The sequence below is a fragment of the Balaenoptera borealis genome, assembly GCF_965194805.1.
Source record: "Balaenoptera borealis genome assembly, chromosome: 16".
Lineage (NCBI taxonomy): Eukaryota > Metazoa > Chordata > Mammalia > Artiodactyla > Balaenopteridae > Balaenoptera > Balaenoptera borealis.
Genome location: NC_138872.1, coordinates 67,792,288 through 67,817,235, shown reverse-complemented (window position 1 = coordinate 67,817,235; position 24,948 = coordinate 67,792,288). Strand labels below are relative to the sequence as shown.

At 44.1% G+C, this 24,948-nt stretch overlaps 1 protein-coding gene across 3 annotated transcripts in view; it reads left to right on the top strand.

The window, feature by feature from the left end:
* The first annotated feature begins 2,202 nt into the window (after window positions 1-2,202).
* USP31 (ubiquitin specific peptidase 31) overlaps window positions 2,203-24,948 on the top strand; it is a 98,482-nt gene continuing 75,736 nt past the window's right edge. For all 3 annotated transcript variants that reach the window (XM_082362384.1, XM_082362385.1, XM_082362383.1), the window contains exon 1: window positions 2,203-16,212. In XM_082362384.1, coding sequence (XP_082218510.1) covers window positions 15,589-16,212 — 624 coding nt within the window. In that variant the 5' untranslated portion in view covers window positions 2,203-15,588. The remainder of the gene's footprint in view (window positions 16,213-24,948) is intronic.

Here is a 24,948-nt window from a genome sequence, read left to right as displayed (position 1 = left end):
AATGATTTCATTTTTAATTTCATTTTCTGCTTGCGTTACCAGCTGCTAGAAGTTAATGCAGCTGCTCAAGGATGTCAAGGTCCAGTCTCCTGTTTTCTTTTGCTCCACTGTCCTTCGCATCTCAGGGTCACAAGCTGACCTCTTCATCCCTTGGTCTGGAATATCTTTCCAGGGTGGAAGAAGCAAGTGACAAGGTGGAAGGGTTAGCACCTTGACTGGGAAAGAAAAACTTTCCAAGAAATCTCTACAGAGATGTCAGGCACTAGAACTCTGTCTAGCTACTCCTAGGTGCAGGGGCGGTAAAAATGGAATTTTTAAACTGGGTTCATTGCCGCCCCAAACAAAAATCAGAGTTTTATTGTTAAATCATAAGGGGAGAATAGATATTAGGTGGGCAACTAGCACTGACAGCCACAGTGCAGAAAAGGATTTAGCACCTTCATAGCACCATGTACCCTTCCCAACCTCTCAATACGGCTAAGGAACAGTTTTTATTTAATTCAGTGTTTCGTGTTATTTGACTTATGTAAATATTACTCCATACCGATCTGTGTCATGTACTCTGACTAATTTCCTCCCTTGGCCATCTGTTGTGTTTTCCTTGGAGTTATGGCTTCTTGTTTTTGTTTGCTTAGTTTTCTATGTCACTGTCTCTAATTCTTTCTAAACTCTCCAACAGAATTGCAAAATTTCACTTGAAAAAATTTTTTTATGTAGTCAGACACATCAAGTTTCCCTTTTTTCCACATCTTTCCTGGAGTCTTCTGTAATCTTACTCCTTTTGAACTGGTTGTTCACTAGCATTCTGGAATTTTCTTTAGCCTCTCCTTGTGTTGGGTTTTCTGTCGGTCTTAATGGTTTAACCCCTCATTTTTGTTGACTATATTTTCCAATAGCCCTGACAAAAAAGTCATGGGAAGTATATTTTCTGAGGCATTACCTTTGTTCCATCCTCACACTTGATTCAAGTATAGTTTGTCTGGGAATAGAATTATAGATTAGAAATAATCCCTCATTATTTTGAAGGCATTACTTCATTGTGTTTAGCTTCTCATTTTGCTTTTGAAAGTCTGATGAGATTCTGATTTCCACTTTTTTTCTCTTTTTCTTTTTTTTTCTTTTTGTGACTGTGTCCTATTTTTTCACTATGAAAGTTTTTATGGTATTTTTGCTCTTGGGATTCTAAATTTCCCAATTACATGCCTTGGTGGGGATCTTTTTCAAATACAATGTGCTGTATACTTTTAATCTAGACGCTCATGTTCTTCAGTCCTGGACATTTTCTTCTATTATTGCCTGCTGGAAATTACTGCTCTCTTTGTAGAATTACTGTCAGTTGAGTATTGAACTTCAATGAATTAATTCTCATTATCTTTTCTTTACTCTTTCCCATCTGTTTTCTTTTTAATTCTGTTACCGAATGCAAGTTTGTGTGCCCAACTCACAGTGCGGCCAAACAATACCGAAACGTCAGAGTTTGGAGCAGAGAAAGGTTTATTGCAGGGCCATGCAAGGAGAATGGGTAGCTCGTGCCTCCCAAAACCCCAAACTCCCCAAAGGGTTTCAGCAAGCATTTTAAAGGACAGGTGAAGGAGAGGCATCCCAGGGTCTGTGATCAGCTCGTGCACAATCCTCTGATGGTGAGATAACTGGGTGGTGTCACAGGGGTTAACATTATCAGTCCTTAGACTCCAGGAGGCTATGTGTTCATGGTCATCAAGCAGTTAACATCTTCCATTTAGTAGGGGTTTTAGCATCTGTAAAACGACTCTGGAAATGTGCATCAGATACTATTATCTAGGTACTTCAGAGAGGAGCTAAAGTACAGGATATGAGGAGGGGTCTGTCCCGGGAAGGCCCCATAGGGTCTTGCTTGGTTACAATTCTACTTTCTAGGAGATTTCTGCAACTTTATCTTCCAACTCTTTTGTTCAATTTTAAATTTCTTCTATCAAAACTTTAATTCCCAAAAGTCATTTATAGTCTTATTTTTTAAAAATCATGTTATTGTTTTATAGATGCAATATCTTTTCTTATCTCTTTGAACATGTTAAGTACAATTTTTAAAAACTTTTCTTTAGCTCTCTGCTTTGTCTCAATTTCCTCCAAAGGAATGAAAATGTCTTACTTAAATGTCTGATGATCCTGAGCTGTTTATCTTTAACAGTGAGTATTAAAAAGCTGTGGATATGAGGTGTGACTTTTCTTTTTTTTTAAATTGGGGTATAGTTGCTTTACAATGTTGTGTTAGTTTCTGCTGTACAGCGAAGTGAATCAGCTATATGTATACATATATCCCCTTGTTGTTGGATTTCCTTCCCATTTAGGTCACCACAGAGCACTGAGTAGAGTTCCCTGTGCTATACAGCAGGTTCTCATTAGTTATCAATTTTATACGTAGTATTGTATATATGTCAATCCCAATCTCCCAATTCATCCCACCCCCCCCTTTCCCCCCTTGGTGTCCATACATTTGTTCTCTACACCTGTGTCTCTATTTCTGCTTTGCAAATAGGTTCATCTGTACCATTTTTCTAGATTCCACATACATGCGTTAATATACGATATTTGTTTTTCTCTTTCTGACTTACTTCACTAGGTGTGACTTTTCAACTCAGAGGGCTTCATTGTTCAGAAGGAATCCAGCCATTTGTGTCAGACTCCCAAATGTCACTGTGTGCAGACCTTTTTCAGAGCCCCTTTTCTCTAGAAAAGAATGCCAATTTCCTGCTGATGGTCCTCTGTACCAGTCTGGGACCAAATGGCAAAAGTGGTTTGGGTCAGGGATGGTTTCGCGATCTTTAGGTGGTAGTCTCTTACTTGGTTCCCTACTTTTCAGAATAGTTCCTCGTGCCTGTCCTTTACTAGGCCTTTAAATTTGGAAACTCTCCGAAGTTGGAAACTCTCTAGTTTAATGTCTTTGTCGAATATACTTCATGTTGGATGTTGGAGCTAGAAGCATCTTTGCCTTGGATGTGTGTGATAAGTGAGGGTACCTAAGCGTCTAAATATATAGACTTTCAACCAAGCTCCCTATTCGAAGCCCCATGCTTTACCCCATCTTTTACTGTATCTGATGCTTCTAATTCCTGACTGTATTAGTTTGCTAGGGCTGGGATAAAAAACTACCACAGATTGGATGGCTTGAACAACAGACTTTTATTTTCTCACATTTCTGGAGGCTGGAAGTCTGAGATCAAGGTGTTGGCAGTGTTGTTTTCTTCTGAGGCCTCTCTCCTTGGCTTGTAGATGGCTGTTTTCTCTCTGTGTCTTCACATGGTCTTCCCTTTGTGTGTGTGTCTCTGTCCTAATCTCCTCTTCTTACAAGGATATCAGCTGTATTGGACTAGGGCCCACCCTAATGACCTCGTTTTAACTTAATTACCTTTTTAAAGATCCTATCTCCAAATACAGTCACATTCTGAAGTACTGGGGTTAGGACTTCACCATAGGAATTTGAGGGGAGGGGCAGGATACAACTGAACCCATAACACTGAGCTTTTAGAGATTCAACAACTTAGTTTACTTGTTGTTTTCTTCCTCTCTGCGACTATTTGATATTCATATTTCTCAGTTCTGGTAATATCTTTACCTGATTTCCAGTTTTTGAAACAGTCTTGACATCTCTCTGTTGGATTACCTGTTATTAACTTGACAGCATTACCTCTCTTTTATAGTTCCCTCTGTGTCACAGGGAAGAAGCCTAGAAGTACATTTCCAGGAATCCCTTTCTTAGTATTTGCTAATGAGAGGTACCCACAAAGAATTCAGAAGATAAAAGAGAAATTGTTATTCTCTGGCAGCTATTGTGGGCAGATGGGTGAGCAGACAGTAAACTTGAAGTTCTCAGTATCTTCCTGTCAACGACTATAAATCACTCCTTTTAATTCTACTGTTAGCTGGGAAGACCATAGGTTCTCCCAGAGCTACTGAGCAGGGCTGGGATTAGGGTGAGGTGAGCAGGGTAGGGTCGTGCAAATGCACTATCAGACTGTTTAAAATTTTTTAATTAAATTTTTTTTTAATTAAAAAATTCTGTTTTAAAATTCTGACATTTTTTTCACCATGGATTTTTTTGCATTGTTTGCTTTTTTAAAAATATTGTATTAAAATATTCTTTATTTTGATAAGTGAGTTGTGATGGTTAATTTTAAGTGTCAACTTGACTGGGCGAAGAGATGCCCAGATAGCTGGTAAAACATGATTTCTAGGTGTGTCTGTGAGGGTGTTTCTGGAGGAGATTAGCATTTGAATGAGTAGACTGAGTACAAAAGATCCACCCTCACAAGTGCAGCTGGGCATCACCCACTCCATTGAGGACCTGAATAGAACAAAAAGGCGGAGGAAGGGTAAATTTGATTTTTTTGCTTGAGCTGGGCCATTCATCTTCTCCTGCCCTTGGACATCATCACCCTGGTTCTTGGGCCTTCAGACTCAGACTGGGAGTTACACCATTGGCCCCATTCTCAGGTCTTCGGAGTCAGAATGAATTATACCACCAGCCTTCCTGGTTCTCTGGCTCACAGACAGCAGATTGCAGGACTTCTCAGCCTTCACAACCATGTGAGGCAAGTCCTGTAATACATATATACATATCTACTCTGTTAGTTCTGTTTCTCTGGAGACCCCCTAGCACATGAGTGTTTTGGTATCCTCTTAAAGTCTGTATCGAAGGTGATTGCCTCACTAGTCTCACCCTATACCTGGCCCTGCCCTTGGTATGCACAGAGCTGCCAGGTTGCTCCTGATATTCGCTCGCTTTGGTGCTGCAGGGTGAGACTGGTGAAAGTGGCTTGCCTGCCCTGCATTCCCCAGCTTTACATTGGTGGGCTAAGCCCTACATTTCCCCTTCCTAATCAAAACACACAGAGTGGCTTCTGTTCTGATAGAACTTTGATTTACACAATCTTTCATTGACTGTATTCTCCTTTCTTAATCTCTCTTTTGTAGATTTATATCTTTTTTATTCTTTTATTCTCTCTCTCTCTCTCTCTCACACACACACACACACACACACACACACACACACACACACACACACACATCCTACCTACTGGATCTGTTTCTCTGTAGAACCCTGACTAACACGAAGTGTTAGTGTTAGTGATATCACTTGATATCAACATGACTTATCTCTGAGTGATGTCAGCCTTCATCATCACTTGGTTTAGGTAGTGTCTGCTCCATCACAAATTTACTACTTCCCCCTTCCCACACTTTGTTCTTTGGAAGCAAGTCATGAAGTCTAGCCCACACTCAAGGGGTAAATGTATTTAAAAATAAAACCTCTTATCATTGCAGCAAGTAGAAAATCAGTGTTGCTATAAATAGAGGGTGAATGTAAAAATGAATAGAGGAAAACAAAACAATGTAATTAAAATCTATCTAGATACTTGTTCAGTTATCCAATCATAACAAATTACCCCACAACTTAATGGGTTAAAACTACACAACAATTTATTTTGCCTGTGAATCTGCAGTCTGGGCAGGGCTTGTCAGGGAAGGCTTGTCCTTGCTCCATGGGCATCATTGGGGTGGATTGACTGAAGGCTGGGGGACCCTCTTCCAAGACTACTCACTTGCATGGCTGGCAAGTTGGTGCTGGTTGTCAACTGGAGCTCAGTCGGGGCCCAGGGCCCAGAGCTTCAGGCTTGATCCCTTTCCATGTGACCCTCTCAGTGTGGCTTGGGCTTCCTCACAGCATGGTGGCTGGGTTCCGAGGGTGAACATTCTGAGAGAGAGACAAATGGAAGGTATATACCTTTTATGATATGGCCTCAGAAGTCACATAGTTCACTTTTGCTGAATTCTATTAGTCAAGGCAGTCACAGAAGCTCACCAGGTTTCAAAAGGGAGGGGATATAGATTCTACTCTTGATGGGCTTGATGGGGAGTAGCAAGGTCCTCAAAGAGCATGTGGAATAAGAACTACAAACTATGCCATTACTGCTGCCTGCTGAAGGCTCTGAACTTGTTTAAAAAGGAGAGAAAGAAAGAGATTAGCAAGTGGTGGAGAGGTTTACAAAACATACTAGCACCACACTGAGACTTTTCCTTTCAAAAGGAAATGAATGACAGGAACATACTTTGCTTATAATGTATGTATGAGTCTATATAGCTACCCTGAACTTGCGCTTCCTTGACATATGAAGGCTTTTCATGTCCTGTGTCATTACATATGTGATTTTCTCTTCTTAAATTTCCTTTACTCCTTTCTTTGCCTAGAAAACTTATTTTCTTTCTTCCAAACCCAGCTTCACTCTCTGAGGCAAGAACAGCATCTTGTTTATTCTAGCCCTTATTTAACCCTTGCATTATAATTTCTCTGAGAGCCATTCGGCTTCCCAACTTCACTCACTACATTTTGAATTCCTAAAACATAGGAACCACATGTTATTTGTAATTGTAAGTTTTTGGCCATTTTATCTCTGCCTGTAACACCTCATCTCCATACTATATTTCCTATCCGGTCAACTCCTATTCATCCTTAAAAACCCAGATTGACTAACACTTTCTAAATGCAGTGTTCACTATCTCTTCCCAATTGAGTTATTAACTTCCTCTCTGTACTGTCACAGGATTTCATTTGTATTTCTACGGCAATGTCCAGGTGTTACAGTGTAATTCATTGGATGGTATGTCAGTCTTTGAGGGCAGGGACTAGGTTAAATCATCTTTGCCTTAGACCAATTCCCCAGAACCAGACCCCAAGATGAGAACTCATGTGTAAGTTTTTAAGGAACAGCTCTTACAAGAAACTCATAAGGGGTGAGGGGAGCAGATAATGGAAAAGGAAGCTGTCAAGCAAAGATGGAATTTGGAGCAGGGTCTTGGAAAGGGAACTTTCATCCTAATCCTGCAGGGAGCTCTTGACTGTAAGTTATGCCTCAAAATTTGTGATGATGAAGGCGGAGAAGCTGGCTTCCATACTCTCGCACGCAACCGTCGCTGGCCAAGGGCCACCCCAGGAGACACAAGCCCCCAGCACTTCCACTCTCTGCGTGTGCAGATGAGGCAGTGCCAGTAGCCCAAAGACAGCTGTCAGAAGAGAGTCACAGGTGCAGTGATTCAAAGCAAAGCACACAGCTGGAGGACTGGCACACAGAAAGGGTAAAGGATCCCATGCGTCTGGGTAGGGCACCAACAGTGTCGGCCACAATCCTGGAGCTTAGTGAATGTCCTTGCAAAGAAGAAAGGACTGGGGGAGAGGGGAGGCCGTTGCCATATCTTGCCGAAGATATCATTGTATCTTCCTAATGATAAGAGAGTCACAAATGGAAGAATATATTTAACTCACGTCCATGGTTCTGAGCCAAAAAAAGGAAATAGAATCTTAAGGTAATCCTTGTAAGACTGTGCTAGCAAATTGGAAAACATGTGTGATTTTCTAGCAAAATAACATGACTGAAATTAATTCAAGAGAAGAAAGTTTAGACAGACCAATATTAAAAAAATTTTTATTGAAGTATATTTGATTTACTATGTTGTGTTAATTACCGCTGTACAGCAAAGTCATTCAGTCATATATATATATATATATATATATATATATATATATATATATATATATATATATTCTTTTTTAAAATATTCTTTTCCGTTATGGTTTATCATGGGACATGGGACATGGAAAATAGTTCCCTGTGCTATACAGCAGGACCTTGTTGTTTATCCATTCTGTATATAAAGCTTACATCTGCTAATCCCAACCTCCACTCCATCCCTCTCCCAACCCCCTCCCCCTTGGCAACCACAAGTCTGTTCTCTATGTCCGTGATTCTGTTTCTGTTCCATAGATAGGTTCATTTGCGTCATATTTTAGATTCCACATGTAAGTGATATCATATGGTACTTGTCTTTCTCTTTCTGACTTACTTCACTTAGTATGATAATCTCTAGTTGTACCCATGTTGCTGCAAATGGCATTATTTCGTTCTTTTTAATGGCTGAATAGTACCCCACTATATATATGTACCATATTTTCTTTATCCATTCATCTAGACAGACCAATATTAATGGATGGAAATTACAAACTATTTCAAAGAACTCCCTGCCCTACCAGATCCAGAGAGTAAATGGGAGAATTCTTACAACCTTTGAAAACACATTATTTAAATTGTTCCAGAGCCTGAGGAAAATAGGGACGCTTTTAAAAAGCATAATGTCCCTTATGTCTCCAGGGGTGGCCCTTGCTTTTAAAAATCTGGTAAAGCTGAAATCTGACCAGGATAGCGTGCACACACACAGACTGCAAGCTGGCTTTCTTATAAAAATAGATTTAAAATTCTATGTGAAATGGTAGGAAGTAGATAAAGCAATACATTTAATGCCATCAACAAGACACATCACATGAGTAGGTTGCAGTGGACATTTGTCATGTTTGGCTGCCCAGCTTTGAGTAGTCTTCCTTTTGGAGGGAATCTCAAGATGAATGGGAGGCAGCTCTTTCTCCCACTATGTGGTCCTCTCCCTAATTCCCAGCAGCTAGTAATCAGATCTAGGATTTAGCCCAACCAAATGGATGCTTTCACTTTGGGCTTAGAATTTTGAAGGTGTGACAGCAAAAGTTCAAGACAACCAGAAATTATTCAAGATTATTCACATCTGGTATAGCAGAACCAAGGGTCCAGAAGTATGGCTGCCAGTGTTCAATGGTGGTGCCAGCTTTGGTGGCAGCAGTGTGTCTAGCTTCACCAGTGGTGCCAACAATGACATGTAAGATGTTTAAGGCAGCATTTTCTGGTGCAGGGTCCTGACTATGTACTGTCTTCCTTGGTTTCCCAAGTCTGATTCTGAAGCTCTTCTGACAGTTCTGTGAGCTGTTTGATATCCATCCTTCTAAAAAACTCCCTTTCTGTTTAACTTAGCTGAAAGTAGTTTATATTGTTTGCTACCAAGAACTTGTGATGGGTATACAGGTCAAAGGATATAAAAGCATATGCTCATTTCTGTTGGTGCCCAGAGGCATTTGATAAGATTCAAGATCCATTTCTGATAATAACACTTTCTGAAGTAGAAATAAATGGATACTACTTTAATGCAATAAATAATATATATCTCAAACCAAAAGTAAGCACCATGCTTAATGGTGAAGCATAATGTCAGGAACAATGCAGGCTTTCCCACTCTCATTGCTATTACTTAACAGAGTTCTAGAAGGGTAATTAGACAAGAGAAAGGAAAAAATGAGGTACAAATATTTTAAAGGAAGAGGCCAGGTTACTATTTCATGCATTGATACTAATTCCTGAAAAACCCAAGAGAATTAACAGAAAATTATGAGAAACAACTAAAGTACATCAAGGTGGTTGGTTACAAAAATAATTTTGTCCTAGAGATAAACAACAGAAAATATAATGGCACAAAAATATCCCATTCATAATAGCAAAAAACAGTAACAAACTTATTAATGTTACACAAACCTATGGAAGGAAACTGTAGTACTCTGAGGGACATGGAGAGCCGTTGTCTAATTTTTAAAAGATATACTTTATTCTCAGGTAAGAAGATAAATATTATGATCATGTCAATTTTTCTTAAAGTAATCTATATAAATAATCCCCCCAATAATTAAATTCATCTGAGAGAATAAGTGAACAGCCAATAAAATACTAGGAGGTATTGCCCTACCAAACATTTCAATATATTCTATATCTATATTATCATGGAATATAAAGACACATCAATAAGAAGAGAATTTTTAAAAACCCTAAATGTACATGGAGTTTAATATGTGATAAAAAGTGGTATTTTGAAGCAGTGGAAAAAGGTTAGATTAGAAAAAAAAAAGGTGTTGGGACAATTGGCTAGCCATGTGAGTGGGGAAAAAGGCAAGATCCTTACCTCATTTCCTTCACAAAAATAAATTCCAGATGGAACCAACATTAACAGTAAGAAAAAGAAAAAAAATAGAAACCATAACAGCACTAAATGAAAACACAGATGAGTATTCTTTTTTTTAATATATATAAATATACTTATTTAATTTTTGGCTGAGTTGGGTCTTCGTTGCTGCGCGTGGGCTTTCTCTAGTTGTGGCGAGCGGGGGCTACTCTTTGCTGCAGTGCACGGGCTTCTCATTGTGGTGGCTTCTCTTGTTGCAGAGCACAGGCTCTAGGTGCGCAGGCTTCAGTAGTTGTAGCACGTGGGCTCAGTAGTTGTGGCTCACAGGCTTAGTTGCTCCGCAGTATGTGAGATCTTCCTGGACCAGGGCTCGAACCCGTGTCCCCTGAATTGGCAGGCAGATTCTTAACCACTGCGCCACCAGGGAAGCCCAGATGAGTATTCTTATGATCTTGGAGTTCCTAAGCATGTTAAAGAAAAAAAAAGAAATTTTTATAGAAAAAATTGATCAATCTGACTATATAAAATAATTTAAATTCTCTATTTGATATAAAAATACTGCAAATATGGTGAAAGGTAAATAACCAAATGAAATTGCATAGACCAAGGAATAACTCATATACAAAGTACTTTTATTGATCAATATTTATAAAAGGAACACACCAAAGAAAAAATAGGCAAATGATGTGTACAGGTAAATCACAGCAGCAAAAATACAAATTGCTAACTAAAAGGCATTACTAGTCATTTTCTTGATTGCAAACAACGGAAACTGACACTGGTTAGTTTCAGCAATAAAGAAATGTATAGGAAGCCTATTAGGTTAGCTCGCAGAATAAACAGAGCTGGAGAAACAGGCTTGGACAGAAACGCAGGTAGGCAGACACCAGTAAGAACTTGGCACTAGAGCAGCCAGCTGGACACTCACTGCCACCATCACTGGCACCGCCACCACTGGACCTTCTGCTGAATATAGAGCCACTAGATTCACTAATTATCTCCAACTAAGCTTGTATCTATACATCCAGAGCCAAGGTCCAGGTGGGAGCATCTGACTGGTCTTTCTTAGGTGATCTTCCTGGGCTCTAGCTTCCAGGGGTGGGAAGGCAAATACTTTCTCCCAATCCCCTGCTCAGTTTTCATAATGGAGTGTGAATTGTCCTGCCTAATTTGATATCCTCTTCAAAAAGGAAGTCTGTTTAGATGTTGGATGGTAGAAGACCAGAACACGTTGTCCAACTTCACTCCTACAGATAAAAGTACATTAATACGCCATCTTTTTTTTATTGAATTTGCCAATGTGAAAAAGACTGAAAAACTCAGTACTGTCTAGGGTTTGGGTAACGTGCACACCCCATTCATTGTTGACAGGATAAAACCTTTCTGGAGGTGAGCTTGACACAATAGGTGTCAAAATATGAAATCTGCATACCCTTTGGCCCAAGGTGTCAGCTTAAGGAGATAGTTGCAGGGATGGACCAAATTTAGATCACGATACTACTCACTGCACTGTTGTTTCTAATTTGTGTTTCCTTAGTTTGGGGGTAAGGGGTGGGTATAGAGAGTGGAAGATTTACTATAGAATGTTGTTTGGGGTGGGTCTTAAAGAATGACCATCTGAGTGCTCCAACTAGGAATTCTTTTCCAAGCCTGTTCTGGTCAAGTTGGGATAGGATGGCTTTGGGCCCCTGTGGGGACCAATAAGCCTGGAGTGGAATGGTAAAAGGGGCCAGATTTGGAAGGGGGTTCATATGTCTCATTAAGGAGTTCAGATGTTGTTTAGATATACTGCTGCCAAATAATCAATATGCTATACAATGGCTACCTTACTAATTATCCAATAATGGGTAAGAGGAGCCTCTGTTGGGTTGAAGTCTATACCTTAGGGCAAGTGACAGATTGTAAGCTGACTTCCAATATGGTAAAATTAGTGTCATGACTGAGAGGTGGCAAGAGAGCCTGCAGAAGGGACACCTCCTGGAGCAGGTGACACCTCAGGTAAGACTCTAAGGATGGGGAGCGCTTGGGTAAATGAAGAGGCCCAGGGAAAGGTGTTTGGGATAGAGAATACATCTTGAGCAAAGGCCCATGGGTCTGGATCAAATTGCCTGAGGGTGTGGGGGAAGAACAAGACATTCCATAATGCTGGCCTAGAAGCAGTGATTGGAGGACACTCCCACGTGAGTAACATCAGAGAGAACTGTATTTTACTGGACTCTGGTGACCAAGGAAACCAGCCTCCAATTACTGCTGAACTATAGCAACTACATTTTGGATTTCAGCTACATGCTGGTGGGAAAAGGTGGGAGTGACAACTAGGTGGTACTGGGCTAGGGGAGGGGGCAATGTTCCAAGGCGTGTGGTGAACCATAGCTTGCCCCCCCTGTGTGGTGGTGCTAAGGAGGTGCTAAGGTGCCCTAATTTCTTCAAAGCACATGGTAGCCACGGGATTCTGAGTGGCTGGCTCAGACAAGCAAGGAAAATGGAAAGGAGGGCCCAGGCAATGTGGTCATATTTTGCCTAAGGCTCCAGTATAAAGAAGAGGAGCAGGGTGGTAAATTTCCACTGGTCTTTGACCACTCTCAGTTTTATAAATTAAAAAAAAAAGAACTCTTGTTAGTACCTACTGCCTGCCAGGCATGCATGTAAAGAAGGAATGAGGTTCTGGAAAGCAGCTGTCAGGACAGTCACGTGGACAAGGTGCATTGGTGGAGAAGGCCAAGGATTGTTTGCAGCAGCTAAAAGAAAACCCCATCTCAACCAATTCCAGATCGGTCTTGGGTTTGAATTCCCCAGTTCTAATTAAAGTGACTCAATGTCTCAGTTTGGGTTCCCCTTAGATCAGAGCCTGAGACAAAGACCTGGGTGCAGATAGTCTGTTTGGGAGGTGATCCCGGAAGCAGGACTGAGGGAGTAGGAAGAGTGAGACAGGGAAGTAAAGAAATCCAGAAAAGGGTACATTATTGAACTGGTTACTATGGAGGGCAACTGGGGCTCAATCTTGCTGGAGACTCTGTGAAGAACTCTGTTGGATGCACCCCACAGCTGTCCATCCAAAGGATGGGAGGCTGGGACGTTTTTCCACCGGCTGGTATTTCCCACTGGTTGAAGGTTGCCCCTGCTTCGGGGAGGGGGCTTATTAATTCCACACCACCTAGTGAGTTCCCTGGCGTTAGGGAGAACCCTCAAGCAGAAAAGCAAAGAAACAGCAGGCTTTTGAAGTGGCAGGGGTGTGGGGGGTGTGGTGGGTGGCCGTCACACGGCAATGACTTACACAGTTTATAGCTGAGGCTGAAATTGGAGATAGGCTCAGGGCATAAGACGTGAGGGATGAAAAGCTGTTGCTATGCTCAGTTTCCTTCTAGAACAGTTTATTCATTCAACTGAACATTTATTAGAACCATGGTCACTGCTGGGCATCTATGGTCAGCAAAAGAGAGCTAGTCTCTGCCTTAAGAGCTGACAGTCTTTTGCGGATTTTGAGCAAGTGTGATTGGTGCTATGGACATGAGTCCAAGATGGAGAAGTGCTAAAATAAATAAATAAATAAATAAAGGCAGCATAGGGAAGCAAAGCTTGGGGGCTAACTCCCTAGTTAGATTGAAATCTACATAGAGAGACCACAGCCCCAAGACCCTTCCCATATACTAGAAACAAGCAAGCAAGCAAACAAACTTTCCGCATAATGGCTGAATATTGTGATAAAATGTTGTCATACTGCTTGAAATTTCACCAAAAGCTCTTCCTTTTTTTGTCCCTTCCTCCGCCACAATTTCATATTTGAAAAAATTTAAACACGTCTGCAAGGTGATTTGGGGACTAGTGCAAAGAATCCACTGGGTGTCAGCATAAGGGTCCTGCTTACTACGGGGTGGGAGGTCAGAGGCAAAAGCCATTTATTTTGAAATACGGTGTAAGGTGGGATTTATGTTTTGAAAAGAGGAAAGGCTCTCCTTTCCCTGATTTCTCCGTTCTGCAGTAACCAGGACTCAGGCGGAGGGTTAGCAAAGAAGAGAATCTACAGAGAGGAGGTCATAAACCAGTGGATTTGGCAGCACAAAGATGTACTTTTTTGGGTTTTTTTGCACTATTTTTTTCTTTTTTAATTGAACCAACATTTAAAAATAGGATTTCTACCTTCTCTTAAAGAATCAGATGATCTGAGCCCTCATTTCTTTTCTTTTTTTTTTTTTTTAAAGCCACTGGTATTTCTTCACAACTTTTTTTTTTTTTAACTTTGGGTTTATTTATTTATTTATTTATGGCTGCGTTGGGTCTTCGTTTCTGTGCGAGGGCTTTCTCTAGTTGCGGCAAGTGGGGGCCACTCTTCATTGCGGTGGGCGGGCCTCTCATTATCGCGGCCTCTCTTGTTGCGGAGCACAGGCTCCAGACGCGCAGGCTCAGCATTTGTGGCTAACGGGCCCGGTTGCTCCGCGGCATGTGGGATCTTCCCAGACCAGGGCTCGAGCCCGTGTCCCCCGCATTGGCAGGCAGACTCTCAACCACTGCGCCACCAGGGAAGCCCTGAGCCCTCATTTCTGCATGGGAACAATTGGCTGGAGCTGAGTGGCAGCCACCCCCTTTAGAAGGATGTTGATTTGCAATTTGCCAGAGTCCCTGCCATTCCTTATATCCTCCGCAACACTAAGTCAAGTCACTTAAAGTAATAATAGTATGATTGAAACACCAGAATTCTTCATTCGCTGATAGGACCACCTGATATTTGTGGGTCTGTGACCTTTTGTTTAGAAGGCAAGTCTAGGGGCTTTGAAACATATTTGGGTTTGAAATGGGTAAGAGTCTACCAATCTCAAAGGAATTGAATGGAAGATTGAAGGAGAGATTGCATGCTTAGCACAATGCTTGTAACGGCAGCTATTATCAGCATCCACTAACAAGAGAGCACGCAGTAACCCTGTTAGTTTCACACTTCGTCGTACTCCCAGCGTCTAGGACCGTGCTTCGCACTAACAGTAACTCTTGAATGAATGAGTGAATGATGGTAGAGCTCAGGGGGGTCTGAAAAGGAAGGTATTCTGATAATATAGTTTCACCGCGACCCCAAAGTGCCGCCTGGAAGACAAGCCTGGCCGAAACGTGCCAGGCTCTGCAATGGCGTTCGAGTGGGCAAGCCGACCGTCGGGGTCCCTCGGGAGCCTGGCGGGGCCGGCTTGCCCAGGATCGGTCAGGGCCATGTCCATCACCTCTTCCAGAGTATGGTAAGGGGGAGTCCTGATTCCTGCACTTTCCCAAGGCCTCCACCATCAGATCAGTCAAGACGGAGTCCCACCCCGGGGCGTCCACCACCCAGCGCTAGCCCAGCGCTAGCCCAGTACTAGCCCAGCGCTAGTCCAGCGCTACCCCGCGGCGCCTGGACCTTGCCCACACTAGACATGGCCTCCCTCGGGCTTCACAGAGCAGTACCGCGCCCGGAGCCGCCAGTCATCGCGTCTGGCTGGGGAGGTGGCTCCGTTCCCGGAGTCAAAATGGCGGCCGCGGCGGCTTCAGCGGGGGGCGGGGGCGCTGGGAGGCGAGTCACGTGAGCGGCCCAGCTGGGCGGATCTCGCGCGCTCCCGCCCGCCCCGCCGGCCGCGGCTCGCTTGCTAGCTCCGCCGCGCTCTGAGGTGTGTGGGGCGTCGAGCCCCCAGTCCCGGTGAGGCGCGGCGCGGCGGGATGCGGCGGCGGCCGTGGCGGGGACGCGGGCCGGGCGGGCGGACGCGGTGATGAGCGTCGGCGGCCACCGCCATGTCCAAGGTAACGGCGCCCGGGCCCGGACCGCCGGCGGCGGCAGCGGGCGGGAAGGAGAAGCGCTCTTTCAGCAAGCGGCTGTTCCGGAGCGGCCGCGGGGGCGGCGGCGGCGGCGGCGCTGGGGGCCCCGGGCCGGCCGCGCCCTCCTCGCCCTCGTCGGCGCGCTCGGTGGGTAGCTTCATGAGCCGCGTCCTCAAGACGCTGTCCACGCTCTCGCACCTTAGCTCCGAGGGCGCCGCCCCGGACCGCGGCGGCCTCCGCAGCTGCTTCCCGCCCGGGCCCACGGCCGCGCCCACGCCGCCGCCGTGCCCGCCGCCGCCCGCCTCGCCCGCGCCGCCCGCCTGCGCCGCGGAGCCGGTGCCCGGGGTGGCGGGGCTCCGGAACCACGGCAACACGTGCTTCATGAACGCCACGCTTCAGTGCCTCAGCAACACCGAGCTCTTCGCCGAGTACCTGGCGCTCGGCCAGTACCGGGCGGGGCGGCCCGAGCCCTCGCCTGACCCCGAGCAGCCCGCGGGGCGCGGCGCGCAGGGCCAGGGTGAGGTCACCGAGCAGCTGGCGCACCTGGTGCGGGCCCTCTGGACCCTGGAGTACACCCCGCAGCACAGCCGCGACTTCAAGGTGAGCCCCTGGGGCACCCGCCTGCCCAGAGCTTCCTTCCCCGCTTCCGTCGCGGCCGGAGGACTGATGCTCTGGTTGCCTCAGGAAAGAGGAGCGGGCCGCGAGTCCGGGCAGATGGCGCTGATGGCGAGGGACAGTCATTCACTCATTCATGCATCGCGCATTTGTAAGGGCTTGCTACGTGGCGGGCTCTTTGATGGGCACAGGGGAGGGATGGGACAATGGGCAAGACCGTCTGCCATCCTGGAACTTACATTCTTCGGGTGGGAGTGTTGAGCTTGGGTTCAAATCCTTGTTCTGCCACTTACTAGCGGTGTGACCTCGGGCAGGTTACTCTACCTCTCTGTGCCACAATTTCCTCATCTGGTACCTACCTCATAGGTGGTTGTGAGCTGCTAACAAGTTGATATGTTGGGTTGAGCCCAATGAAGTTACTCACTGTTGACCGTTCTGACTTACAGATTGGCACTTTTATAGGGTTCAACCTGGTATGAAAAATGCTTCCATTGTGTGCAGTGCTATGAGTATTTGCTGCCATTATTATTTTTAGTATTAAAAACTTTAACAAGTTAAAGAGGTAGTACCAGACAGTGGTTTGAAGGAAGTAAAACCTGGTGATGTGACCGATGTGCTGGCAGGGTACGTTACATGGGTTAGGGTGACTTCTCGGAGGAGGTGATATTCTGAGACTTGAGTAACCACGGGGAGGGCCAGCCTTGAGGAGCTCAGGGGAAAGCGGTTCCCAGGTGTAAGCAAAGTGTGGACACCTGGAGACGGGAAAGAGCCTGGTGTACTTGACCCGCAACGTAGCTCCGGGATGGGCAAACTCTTTCTGTAAAGGGCTGCATAGCAAATGTTTTAGGCTCTGCTGGTCAAGAGGCAAACTCGAGGATATTATGTAGATACTTATATAACAAGAGAAGACACATTTCTACACATTTTTTATTGCCTAAAATAAAAATGGTATAATAATTGAGTACAATATTTTGTAATACAGGTCTACTAATGAGAAGCATGGGACTCTTTTTTTGGAGAGTACAACGTTTAACTTAATTGGAGTTCAAAATTAATGTTCCCTGTTGTCAAACTGATTACAAGTATTCATCTCTCCAAATCGTTCTTAGCTCACAGGCCGTACAGAAACAGTCAGTGGGCTAGCTGTGGCCTTGGGTCCTTGTTGTGAGTACGTGAGAGCTGAGAGCGGAGTGTGAGTGGTGGGCTGGGGCCAGGTGGTGTAGGATCATTTAGGCTGTAGTACTAAGGAAATGAGCTCTTACTCTAAGCAAAAGGGGAAGATGATTTGGGATTGTATAAGGGATACTTCTGGGTGGGAAATGGATATAAATAGAACTAAATAGAATGAAGTCACACAATAAGAAAGTTAATTCCTTTTCTGTTCTCTCTCTGTCCTGATCATGCCCAAGAGAAAGTCTCAGCTTGGTGGTTAGCTTGTCTTTAACACCTCTTGCTCACTCCCCCACCTTTTTTTTTTTTTTTAATAGAGAATAAGCTTCAAGTTTAGAGATCTGAATAGGCAACAGTAGCTAGAATTTAATAAGGTTATGTCTTCATTGGATTTGTCTTTACATTTGTCTTCTTTTTTAAAATAAATTTATTTACTTATTTTTGGCTGCGTTGGGTCTTCGTTGCTGTGTGCGGGCTTTCTCTAGTTGCGGCGAGCGGGGGCTGCTCTTCGTTGCGGTGCGTGGGCTTCTCTTGTTGTGGAGCACAGGCTCTAGTTGCATGGGCTTCAGTAGTTGTGGCACGCAGGCTCAGTAGTTATGGCTCGCGGGTTCTAGAGCGCAGGCTCAGTAGTTGTGGCGCATGGGCTTAGTTGCCCCGCAGCATGTGGGATCTTCCCGGACCAGGGCTTGAACCCTTTGCATTGGCAGGCAGATTCTTAACCACTGTGCCACCAGGGAAGCCCTGTCTTCTATTTATGGCAAATGGTACTGGCATTCCATTGGTGCTATGAAGTTTCTTTCTAACATACATTTATTTAAGTATGAGTAAATGATTTGATTAAAATATAAATTGGTCAGCTATCTGCGGGAATCAGCTTGGTTGAGGACCTACTGTCTTGCTGAGGAACAACACTGCCAAGGTCTACTCCTCCCCTTTTAATACATTTTACTTACATGTTATTTATATTTATTTATCTTCTACCCTGTTTTTCTCAAAAAGAAAAAAATGGTTGTTGTTTGATCTTGGAAATTTGAATGGAAATACTTGACTGGGATAGGGACTGGAAAAAAAGAGATTCATGTCAGAGATCTCAAAATAAGAAAGTAGGAGGGAATGGCAGCCAACCAGCTACTATCGGTCTTTTTCTTTTTGCCTATACGTGCCTGCAAGTAGCCACAGCAGTTGCAGACTTTTCAAGGTCACAGCCTAGTGTTTTAAGTTTGGTTTTCCATTCTTTTCCAAAATGTGAAAATCAATTTCTACAGCATTTTTGTATGTGAACATTTCCATTGCTTTTTAAGAGATTTTTATCCATTAAAAAAGCTGTAACAGAATTGGGTCAATAATTCTAGAAAAGCATGCTTTGGCAAAGTTGAACAGATTCTTAGAGGCCTTGTTTTTTTTTTCTGAATTTTATTTTATTTATTTTTTTATACAGCAGGTTCTTATTAGTTATCCATTTCATACATATTAGTGTATATATGTCAGTCCCAATCTCCCAGTTCATCACACCACCACCCCTACCCTGAGGCCTTGTTTTTAAAAAATGTAATCTTCTGAACCGTTAGTAGATTTCACTTTGCATTCATTCATTCACCTCCCTCTGTTGAAGGTTTATTCAGTCAGTTAGGAATGCGTTCAGCACCAGAAAGAAGAAGCCCTAATGATGGTGCCTTAAGCAATAAAGATGTTGAATTAGCTCACCTGTAAGAAGTCTGGAGGTAGGTGGTTCTAGGGTGGTGCAGTGGCTTTATGGGCCCAACTAGGACCCAGACCATTTCTGTGTTTCCATTCTGTTATCCTTAGCTGTCAGTGGCCTTTTGTCCTTAATGTTTGTCACCTCAGGGTTTTCTACCCAGTCAAGGCAGGAAGTCATTAGGGAAATAAAAATTCTTCCAGAAGCCCCCTCAACAGGCTTCCGCTGACATCTCATTAACTATAATCATGTCCTTTGACCACCTCGGCTGCCATGGAGGCAGAAAGGTGTGGTATTTGGGTTTTCCTGCCTTCATGGAAAAGATGAGTAAAGGAGGGGATTGCCTTGTAGGCAGCCCACCAAAGTGCTTCGCCTACCATGTGCCAGGCACTCTCACGTGGGGAAGACACTGCACCTGCCTGTGAAGCACAAAGGAAGTTGAAGCACCAAGCAAGAGGTTGCTGGCACGCCAGTCACCACGCCCCCCTCACCTGTTGGTGGCACACATTGATATTTGAGGCAGATACTCTTCTCTCGAGCTCACATTCAGCCTCAGAATCCTGTGGAATTCTGGGCTCCGGGCAGCCACTACCAGTTGGCAGAGGAGATAAAACCAATTTGCCATCTTGAGATGATTTGCCTTGAGGTCTCGAAAAGCACTTAGTATGTCTTTGCATGTACTTTTAGCGTCCTAAAACTTCTTTAAGTTACTAACAATTTTGTTTGTAAGATTTTCAATTAGGATTCTAACCACATTGGTTTCAGCTTTAGGAGCTTGCCAGGTAAATGGATTTTTGGTTTTGGATGAGCTAGATGGTTGTTATGGTTGGATTTTCATTTTCCAGAATGAAAGAAGTTGACTGGTCCAATCTTGGTAAGCTTTAAGAAACGTCTCTAGCTGCCGCTTATATCTTTTTCTCTTTTTGTGCAGTCATTTTTCTCCTGCTGTTAGAGTAGTTGTCAACCAGGGCACTTTTGCCTCGCCTACTCCCTCACTTCTGGGGACATTTGGTGATGTCTGGAGACACATACTTGGGTGTCACACCTGGGGTGGGGTGCTACTGGCGACTAGTGGGGAGACTCCAGGTTTGGGGCTAAGTGTCATACGACATGCAGGACAGTATCCCTCAAAAAGGATTATCCAGCCCCAAATGTCAGTAGTGCTGAGGTTAAGAAACTGTTGGAGGAATGTTTTGAACATCCTTAGTGCAAGTTTTCCTTACTTTCCCAGCCTTTAATGGTTATCTTGTTACTTTTTCTTCTCTGGGTTTGCTGCAGCACTAGAGTAAAGGTTGGACTTTACTGGCAGGATCCTTGGATCACTGTCTTAGTAAAACTATGACAGTAAGTAAATCATTTTGAAACCTGAATGCTCAGTATGCTGTTTTCAGAGGAAATAAGCTTATTGTCCTAACTTTAATAGGATGCTAGCTTGGGTGCTCCAGGTTCGTACAGATGCTTTCGGATTTCTGGTACTCAGTGCCCTTTTGGAGTAAGTGAAAGAAGGAAGGTCATCTTTCAAGTAACAAAGATAGGTTTTATAGCAGCAGTTTTCAAACTGTGCTTCCAAAGAACAACTAGAACAGAGTGATCTACTGATAAAAGAAATGTGGGGACTCCTTTCAAATTTGCAGGAAAACAAAAAGTAATTGATGAATCAAATTTTCTCTCCCACATTTTTTTCCTTGAACTTTGGTGCCTGGTGGTGCTTATTTATTAGTGAGAGTTCTTGGGTTACAAAGGGAGTATATGTGTGTAAATGAGTAGTGGCAGACAAGCTAGCAGTCAGGGGCTTCCACTGGCTCAGTTTCACACCTGACTTTGTCATGGACTCATGCTGGGGAGCTCTGATTGTATGCTGCAGACCTATGATAAAAGTTTTCCTCGTTTGTATGAAGCTGATTAGTACGTTGACATTTCACAGTGGTTCCCAAGAAGTGATCTGATTTTAGGGTGTCCCTCAAATTAATTTGAAGAATAGGAAAAAAAAAATGAAATTGTGTCGGTCACATTCAGGTTTGTGATGGTATTAGATAGAAAGTATGTCTCCTCCTGGTCTGTTCTCTTGTCTGTCAAATGCTGTCACTTCTGCTCTAGTGAAGTTCCACATCTTTGAAGGAGAAGGGCGGTGAGAGAATCATCAAATTTTAGACTTGGAAGGAGACTTGGGTGAGATGTGAGTGGTCCTCAGCCTTTCTGGATGAGGAAACTGAGGTTCACCTGCTGGCTAGAGGCTGAGGGAGCAGAACCAGCGTTCTGACCATCCCCCGAGATGCCGATGCACACACTGAGCCCTGGTTCTGAGGTTGTCTTATCAGCACAACCACTGAAGCGACAGGTCTCAACATAAAGCATAAACAGCGAGGGTGGATGTGCTGAAACATGTAGCATTTTTTTCCTCTAAGTTTGCGGTGCTAAATCGTAGTGAAAATAAGGTCAGCTGCAGCTAGCTTTATATATGTGCTGTTGCTCCTGAGACTTAGGCACTTTTGGAAGACTTCCTTAAAAAATTATTCTTTCAGACCATTTAAATGCATACGTAAACACATCTTTTACATTGATGGGCTTATACTCTCCATAGAGTTCTGTAACTTGCTTTCCCTTATGCCCTTATACTGGACTTGAGAATATATCACGGGTAGCCATAGCTTTCATTGTTTTTTGTTAATACATCCAAGTCCACCTCATTCTTTTAAACAGTTGTGTAGAAGCCCACTGATGGGTGTTTTGGTTGTATAAAATTTTTAACCATTATAGCCAATCCTTCAACATATATCAAGTCTCCTTTTCTAAGGAGTGGGTCTTAGCTGTGGCGTTGCTGAGTCAGAGGGAACGTGCACTTACACTGTTGATGCACCTCACCAGACTGCCCAGCAAAAGCCTGTGTTAGGACAAGACTCTGACCCGTCCGTGCTGCGTGCTAGGGCCTCGCCGCTGACATGTGCTTCCTCTTTCAAGTGACTGCCCTAGTCTTCAGTTTTCAAACTTATTTTCTTTCACGTAGGTCAGTTTTGTTCCTCTAGGTATGCCTATTCTCCACTCTTCTTAAACGTGTATGTCTCTCTTTCCAGACATGTCCACCTGATGTGTGCAGCTTCTTATCAGGTGGTAAAGGGGACTCATGAGAAAGTGCAAGAAAAGCATTGAAGAGGACTAGTTGGGGAATAAAAATACCCAGGACAATTATGGACTCTCATGTTTGCTGACTTAAACCACATTTACTGAGCAATTATTGTGTATAAAGGGACTAGTTTAGGGGAGGGGGTTGGGAATAGAGGATTAAGTATGACGATTATAGGACAAAGTTCTTGCCCTCAGAGAACTTACCAGTTTTATAGGGAAATTTTTAAAAAATTGTATTGACTGGGAAAGTTCAGTGGGAGTTCAGAGAAGGGTGAAATCGTTGTGAGCTGAAGTGTAAGTAGAAGATTCATTCATTCATTGTTGGCAGTTAAGCTTCCACAAATTTATGAATTTATGGAGCTCCTAACTCCATGCCACGTGCTGTGCTAGTCATTGGGTATATGGGGGTAAACCAAACGGTATGGTAATGTAAAAAAATGGTGCCAGGTCCCGTGATCCATTCCTTCTAGGAACTTTTATTGTTACAGGGGAGGCAGATGTTAACAAACACACACTGGTAAATGTGAAATTTAAAATTATTAGAGCTAAGAAGGAAAAGATAAGGTGTATGAGAGAGAATGATGGGTGTGGCCAGGCAGGAGTGATAAAATGTATTCAAAAGGCTCTGCAGGGGGCAGGGCTGGGGGTCCATTTGAAAGTCTGACAGGCCTTTTTCATGGCTTAGAGAGCTAGGAGGGGCGTGGGATAGATGAGGCTGGAAAAGGAGGTCAGGTAGGCAGAGGCGGGTCCTGTAGGACCCCCTTGTAGACCAAGATTAGGGGTTTAGATTTGATTCTGAGAGCAGTGGGGAGCTGTTGCAGGTTTTAAGCAGAGTTCTGGCATGATCTCCTTGAAATGTGAAGTGACCATTCTGAGTCTGAATAGTGACTATAGACTGGAAGCAGGGAGGCCAGTTCGGAGGTTTTGCGAAGGTGGTGGATGGTATGGAGAAGCGGATAGATTTGATATATATCTGGAGGTAGACTCGACAGGACTGGCTAAAGGATTGATTCTGGGGAAGGCACTGAGGCAGAGGGGAGCAGCCAGAATAACGCCCTGGTGTTTGTTTTGAGCAAGAGAGCGATTACTGGTGCTGTGCACTTACTTGAGGAGCAGCAGTTCTGGGGGATGGGGAGTTCAGTTTCACATGTATTAAATAGGACACTCAGGAGTTATCTGGTTGGCAGCTGGATAAGGGAATCTGGAGTTCAGAAGATTGGGACTGGCTAGAGATAAAGATATGGGACTCCTTGGTCTATAGGTGGTATTTAAAACTGTGACATATTGCTTGGAATGGGATTTGAAGATAACTAAGGCTTGGATAGTTACGGGAAAGAGAGATGCCATTCCATATTGTTGGGGAAATATTCTGAGCAAAGGCACAGCCATGGCACATTGTCTAGGGTCAGAGAGGCCACTGGGCTGTCTGCTGTGTGGAATTGATTTGCAGAAGTTTTTTTCAGCCTTGGCACTGTTGACATACCTGGCATTATTGGCTAGATGCATCTTTGCTGTGGGGGGGCTGTCCTGGTGTATTAGGATATTGAGCAGGGTCCCCGTCCTCTGCCCACTAGGTGCTGGTAGTACTCCCCTGCACCCACCCCAGTCATGATAATCAAAACTGTCTCCAGAAGTTGCCACATGTCCCCTGGGGGGCAAAATTGCCCCTGGTTGAGAACCACTGATTTGGAGAGAAGGGCAAATAAATGTAGATGGCTGAGGAGATGAGAGGGGACAGATTATGGGTGCCCTTGAAAGTCTGTCACAACAATTTAGCCTTGAGGCTGCAATCAGTAGTGATTCAATTGAGGCTTCTTGAGCTGTGCAGACTCTGATTTGATGAAAAAAGATGTTTTAGAAAAATGGTTCTGATGGTGAGCAAAAATGAATCAGATGGAGGAGAAAGTAAGTGCGTGGAAAGGGCAATCACAGGTGTGACATGAGGAAAATGGGGAGGAAAGGGTGAATCCAAGAGACATTTTGGAGGACATTGTGACATCATTAAAGAGACTCCAAGAGATGGAGAGGTAAAGGAAACACCGAGGTTTCAGACCTGGGTGATGGAGAAAATAAGGGGATATCTGACAGAGGTGGAGCAGTCCAAAAAGGGCACTAAGGGCAGAGAAGATCATGAATATAATTTGAACATGTGGGGTTGGGGGTCATAGGATATCTAAGGAGAGTCTTAATAGTTGGAAATCTGGTGCGATTTAGAACTAGCTGTGTAGACTTGGATTCAGCTGCATAGAGGTGATAATTGAAGCCAGGAGCATTGAGTGTGTAGTCAGAAGCCCAAGGCCAAGCCCTTGGGGGAAACTAAAAATAAGAGGATAGGAGGAGGGAGGGACTTGTTGGACTTTTTAAAGGGGCAGAGAGATAGGCGGAAAACCAGGAAAGCAGAGTCAGGAAACCTGGCTCATTTAGGTTGACTTTCTGCTCTTAGCCCTGAGTACAGTGTAGAGCTGCAGAAACATCAGTTTATACCCAGTAAGAGGGGCTTCCCTGGTGGTGCAGTGGTTAAGAATCTGCCTGCCAATGCAGGGGACATGGGTTCGAGCCCTGGTCTGGGAAGATCCCACATGCTGTGGAGCTACTGAGCCTGCGCTCTAGAGCCCGCGAGCCACAACTACTGAAGCCCGTGCGCCTAGAGCCCGTGCTCCGCAACAAGAGAAGCCACTGCAATGAGAAGCCCGTGCACCGCAACAAAGAGTGGCCCCCTCACTGCAACTAGA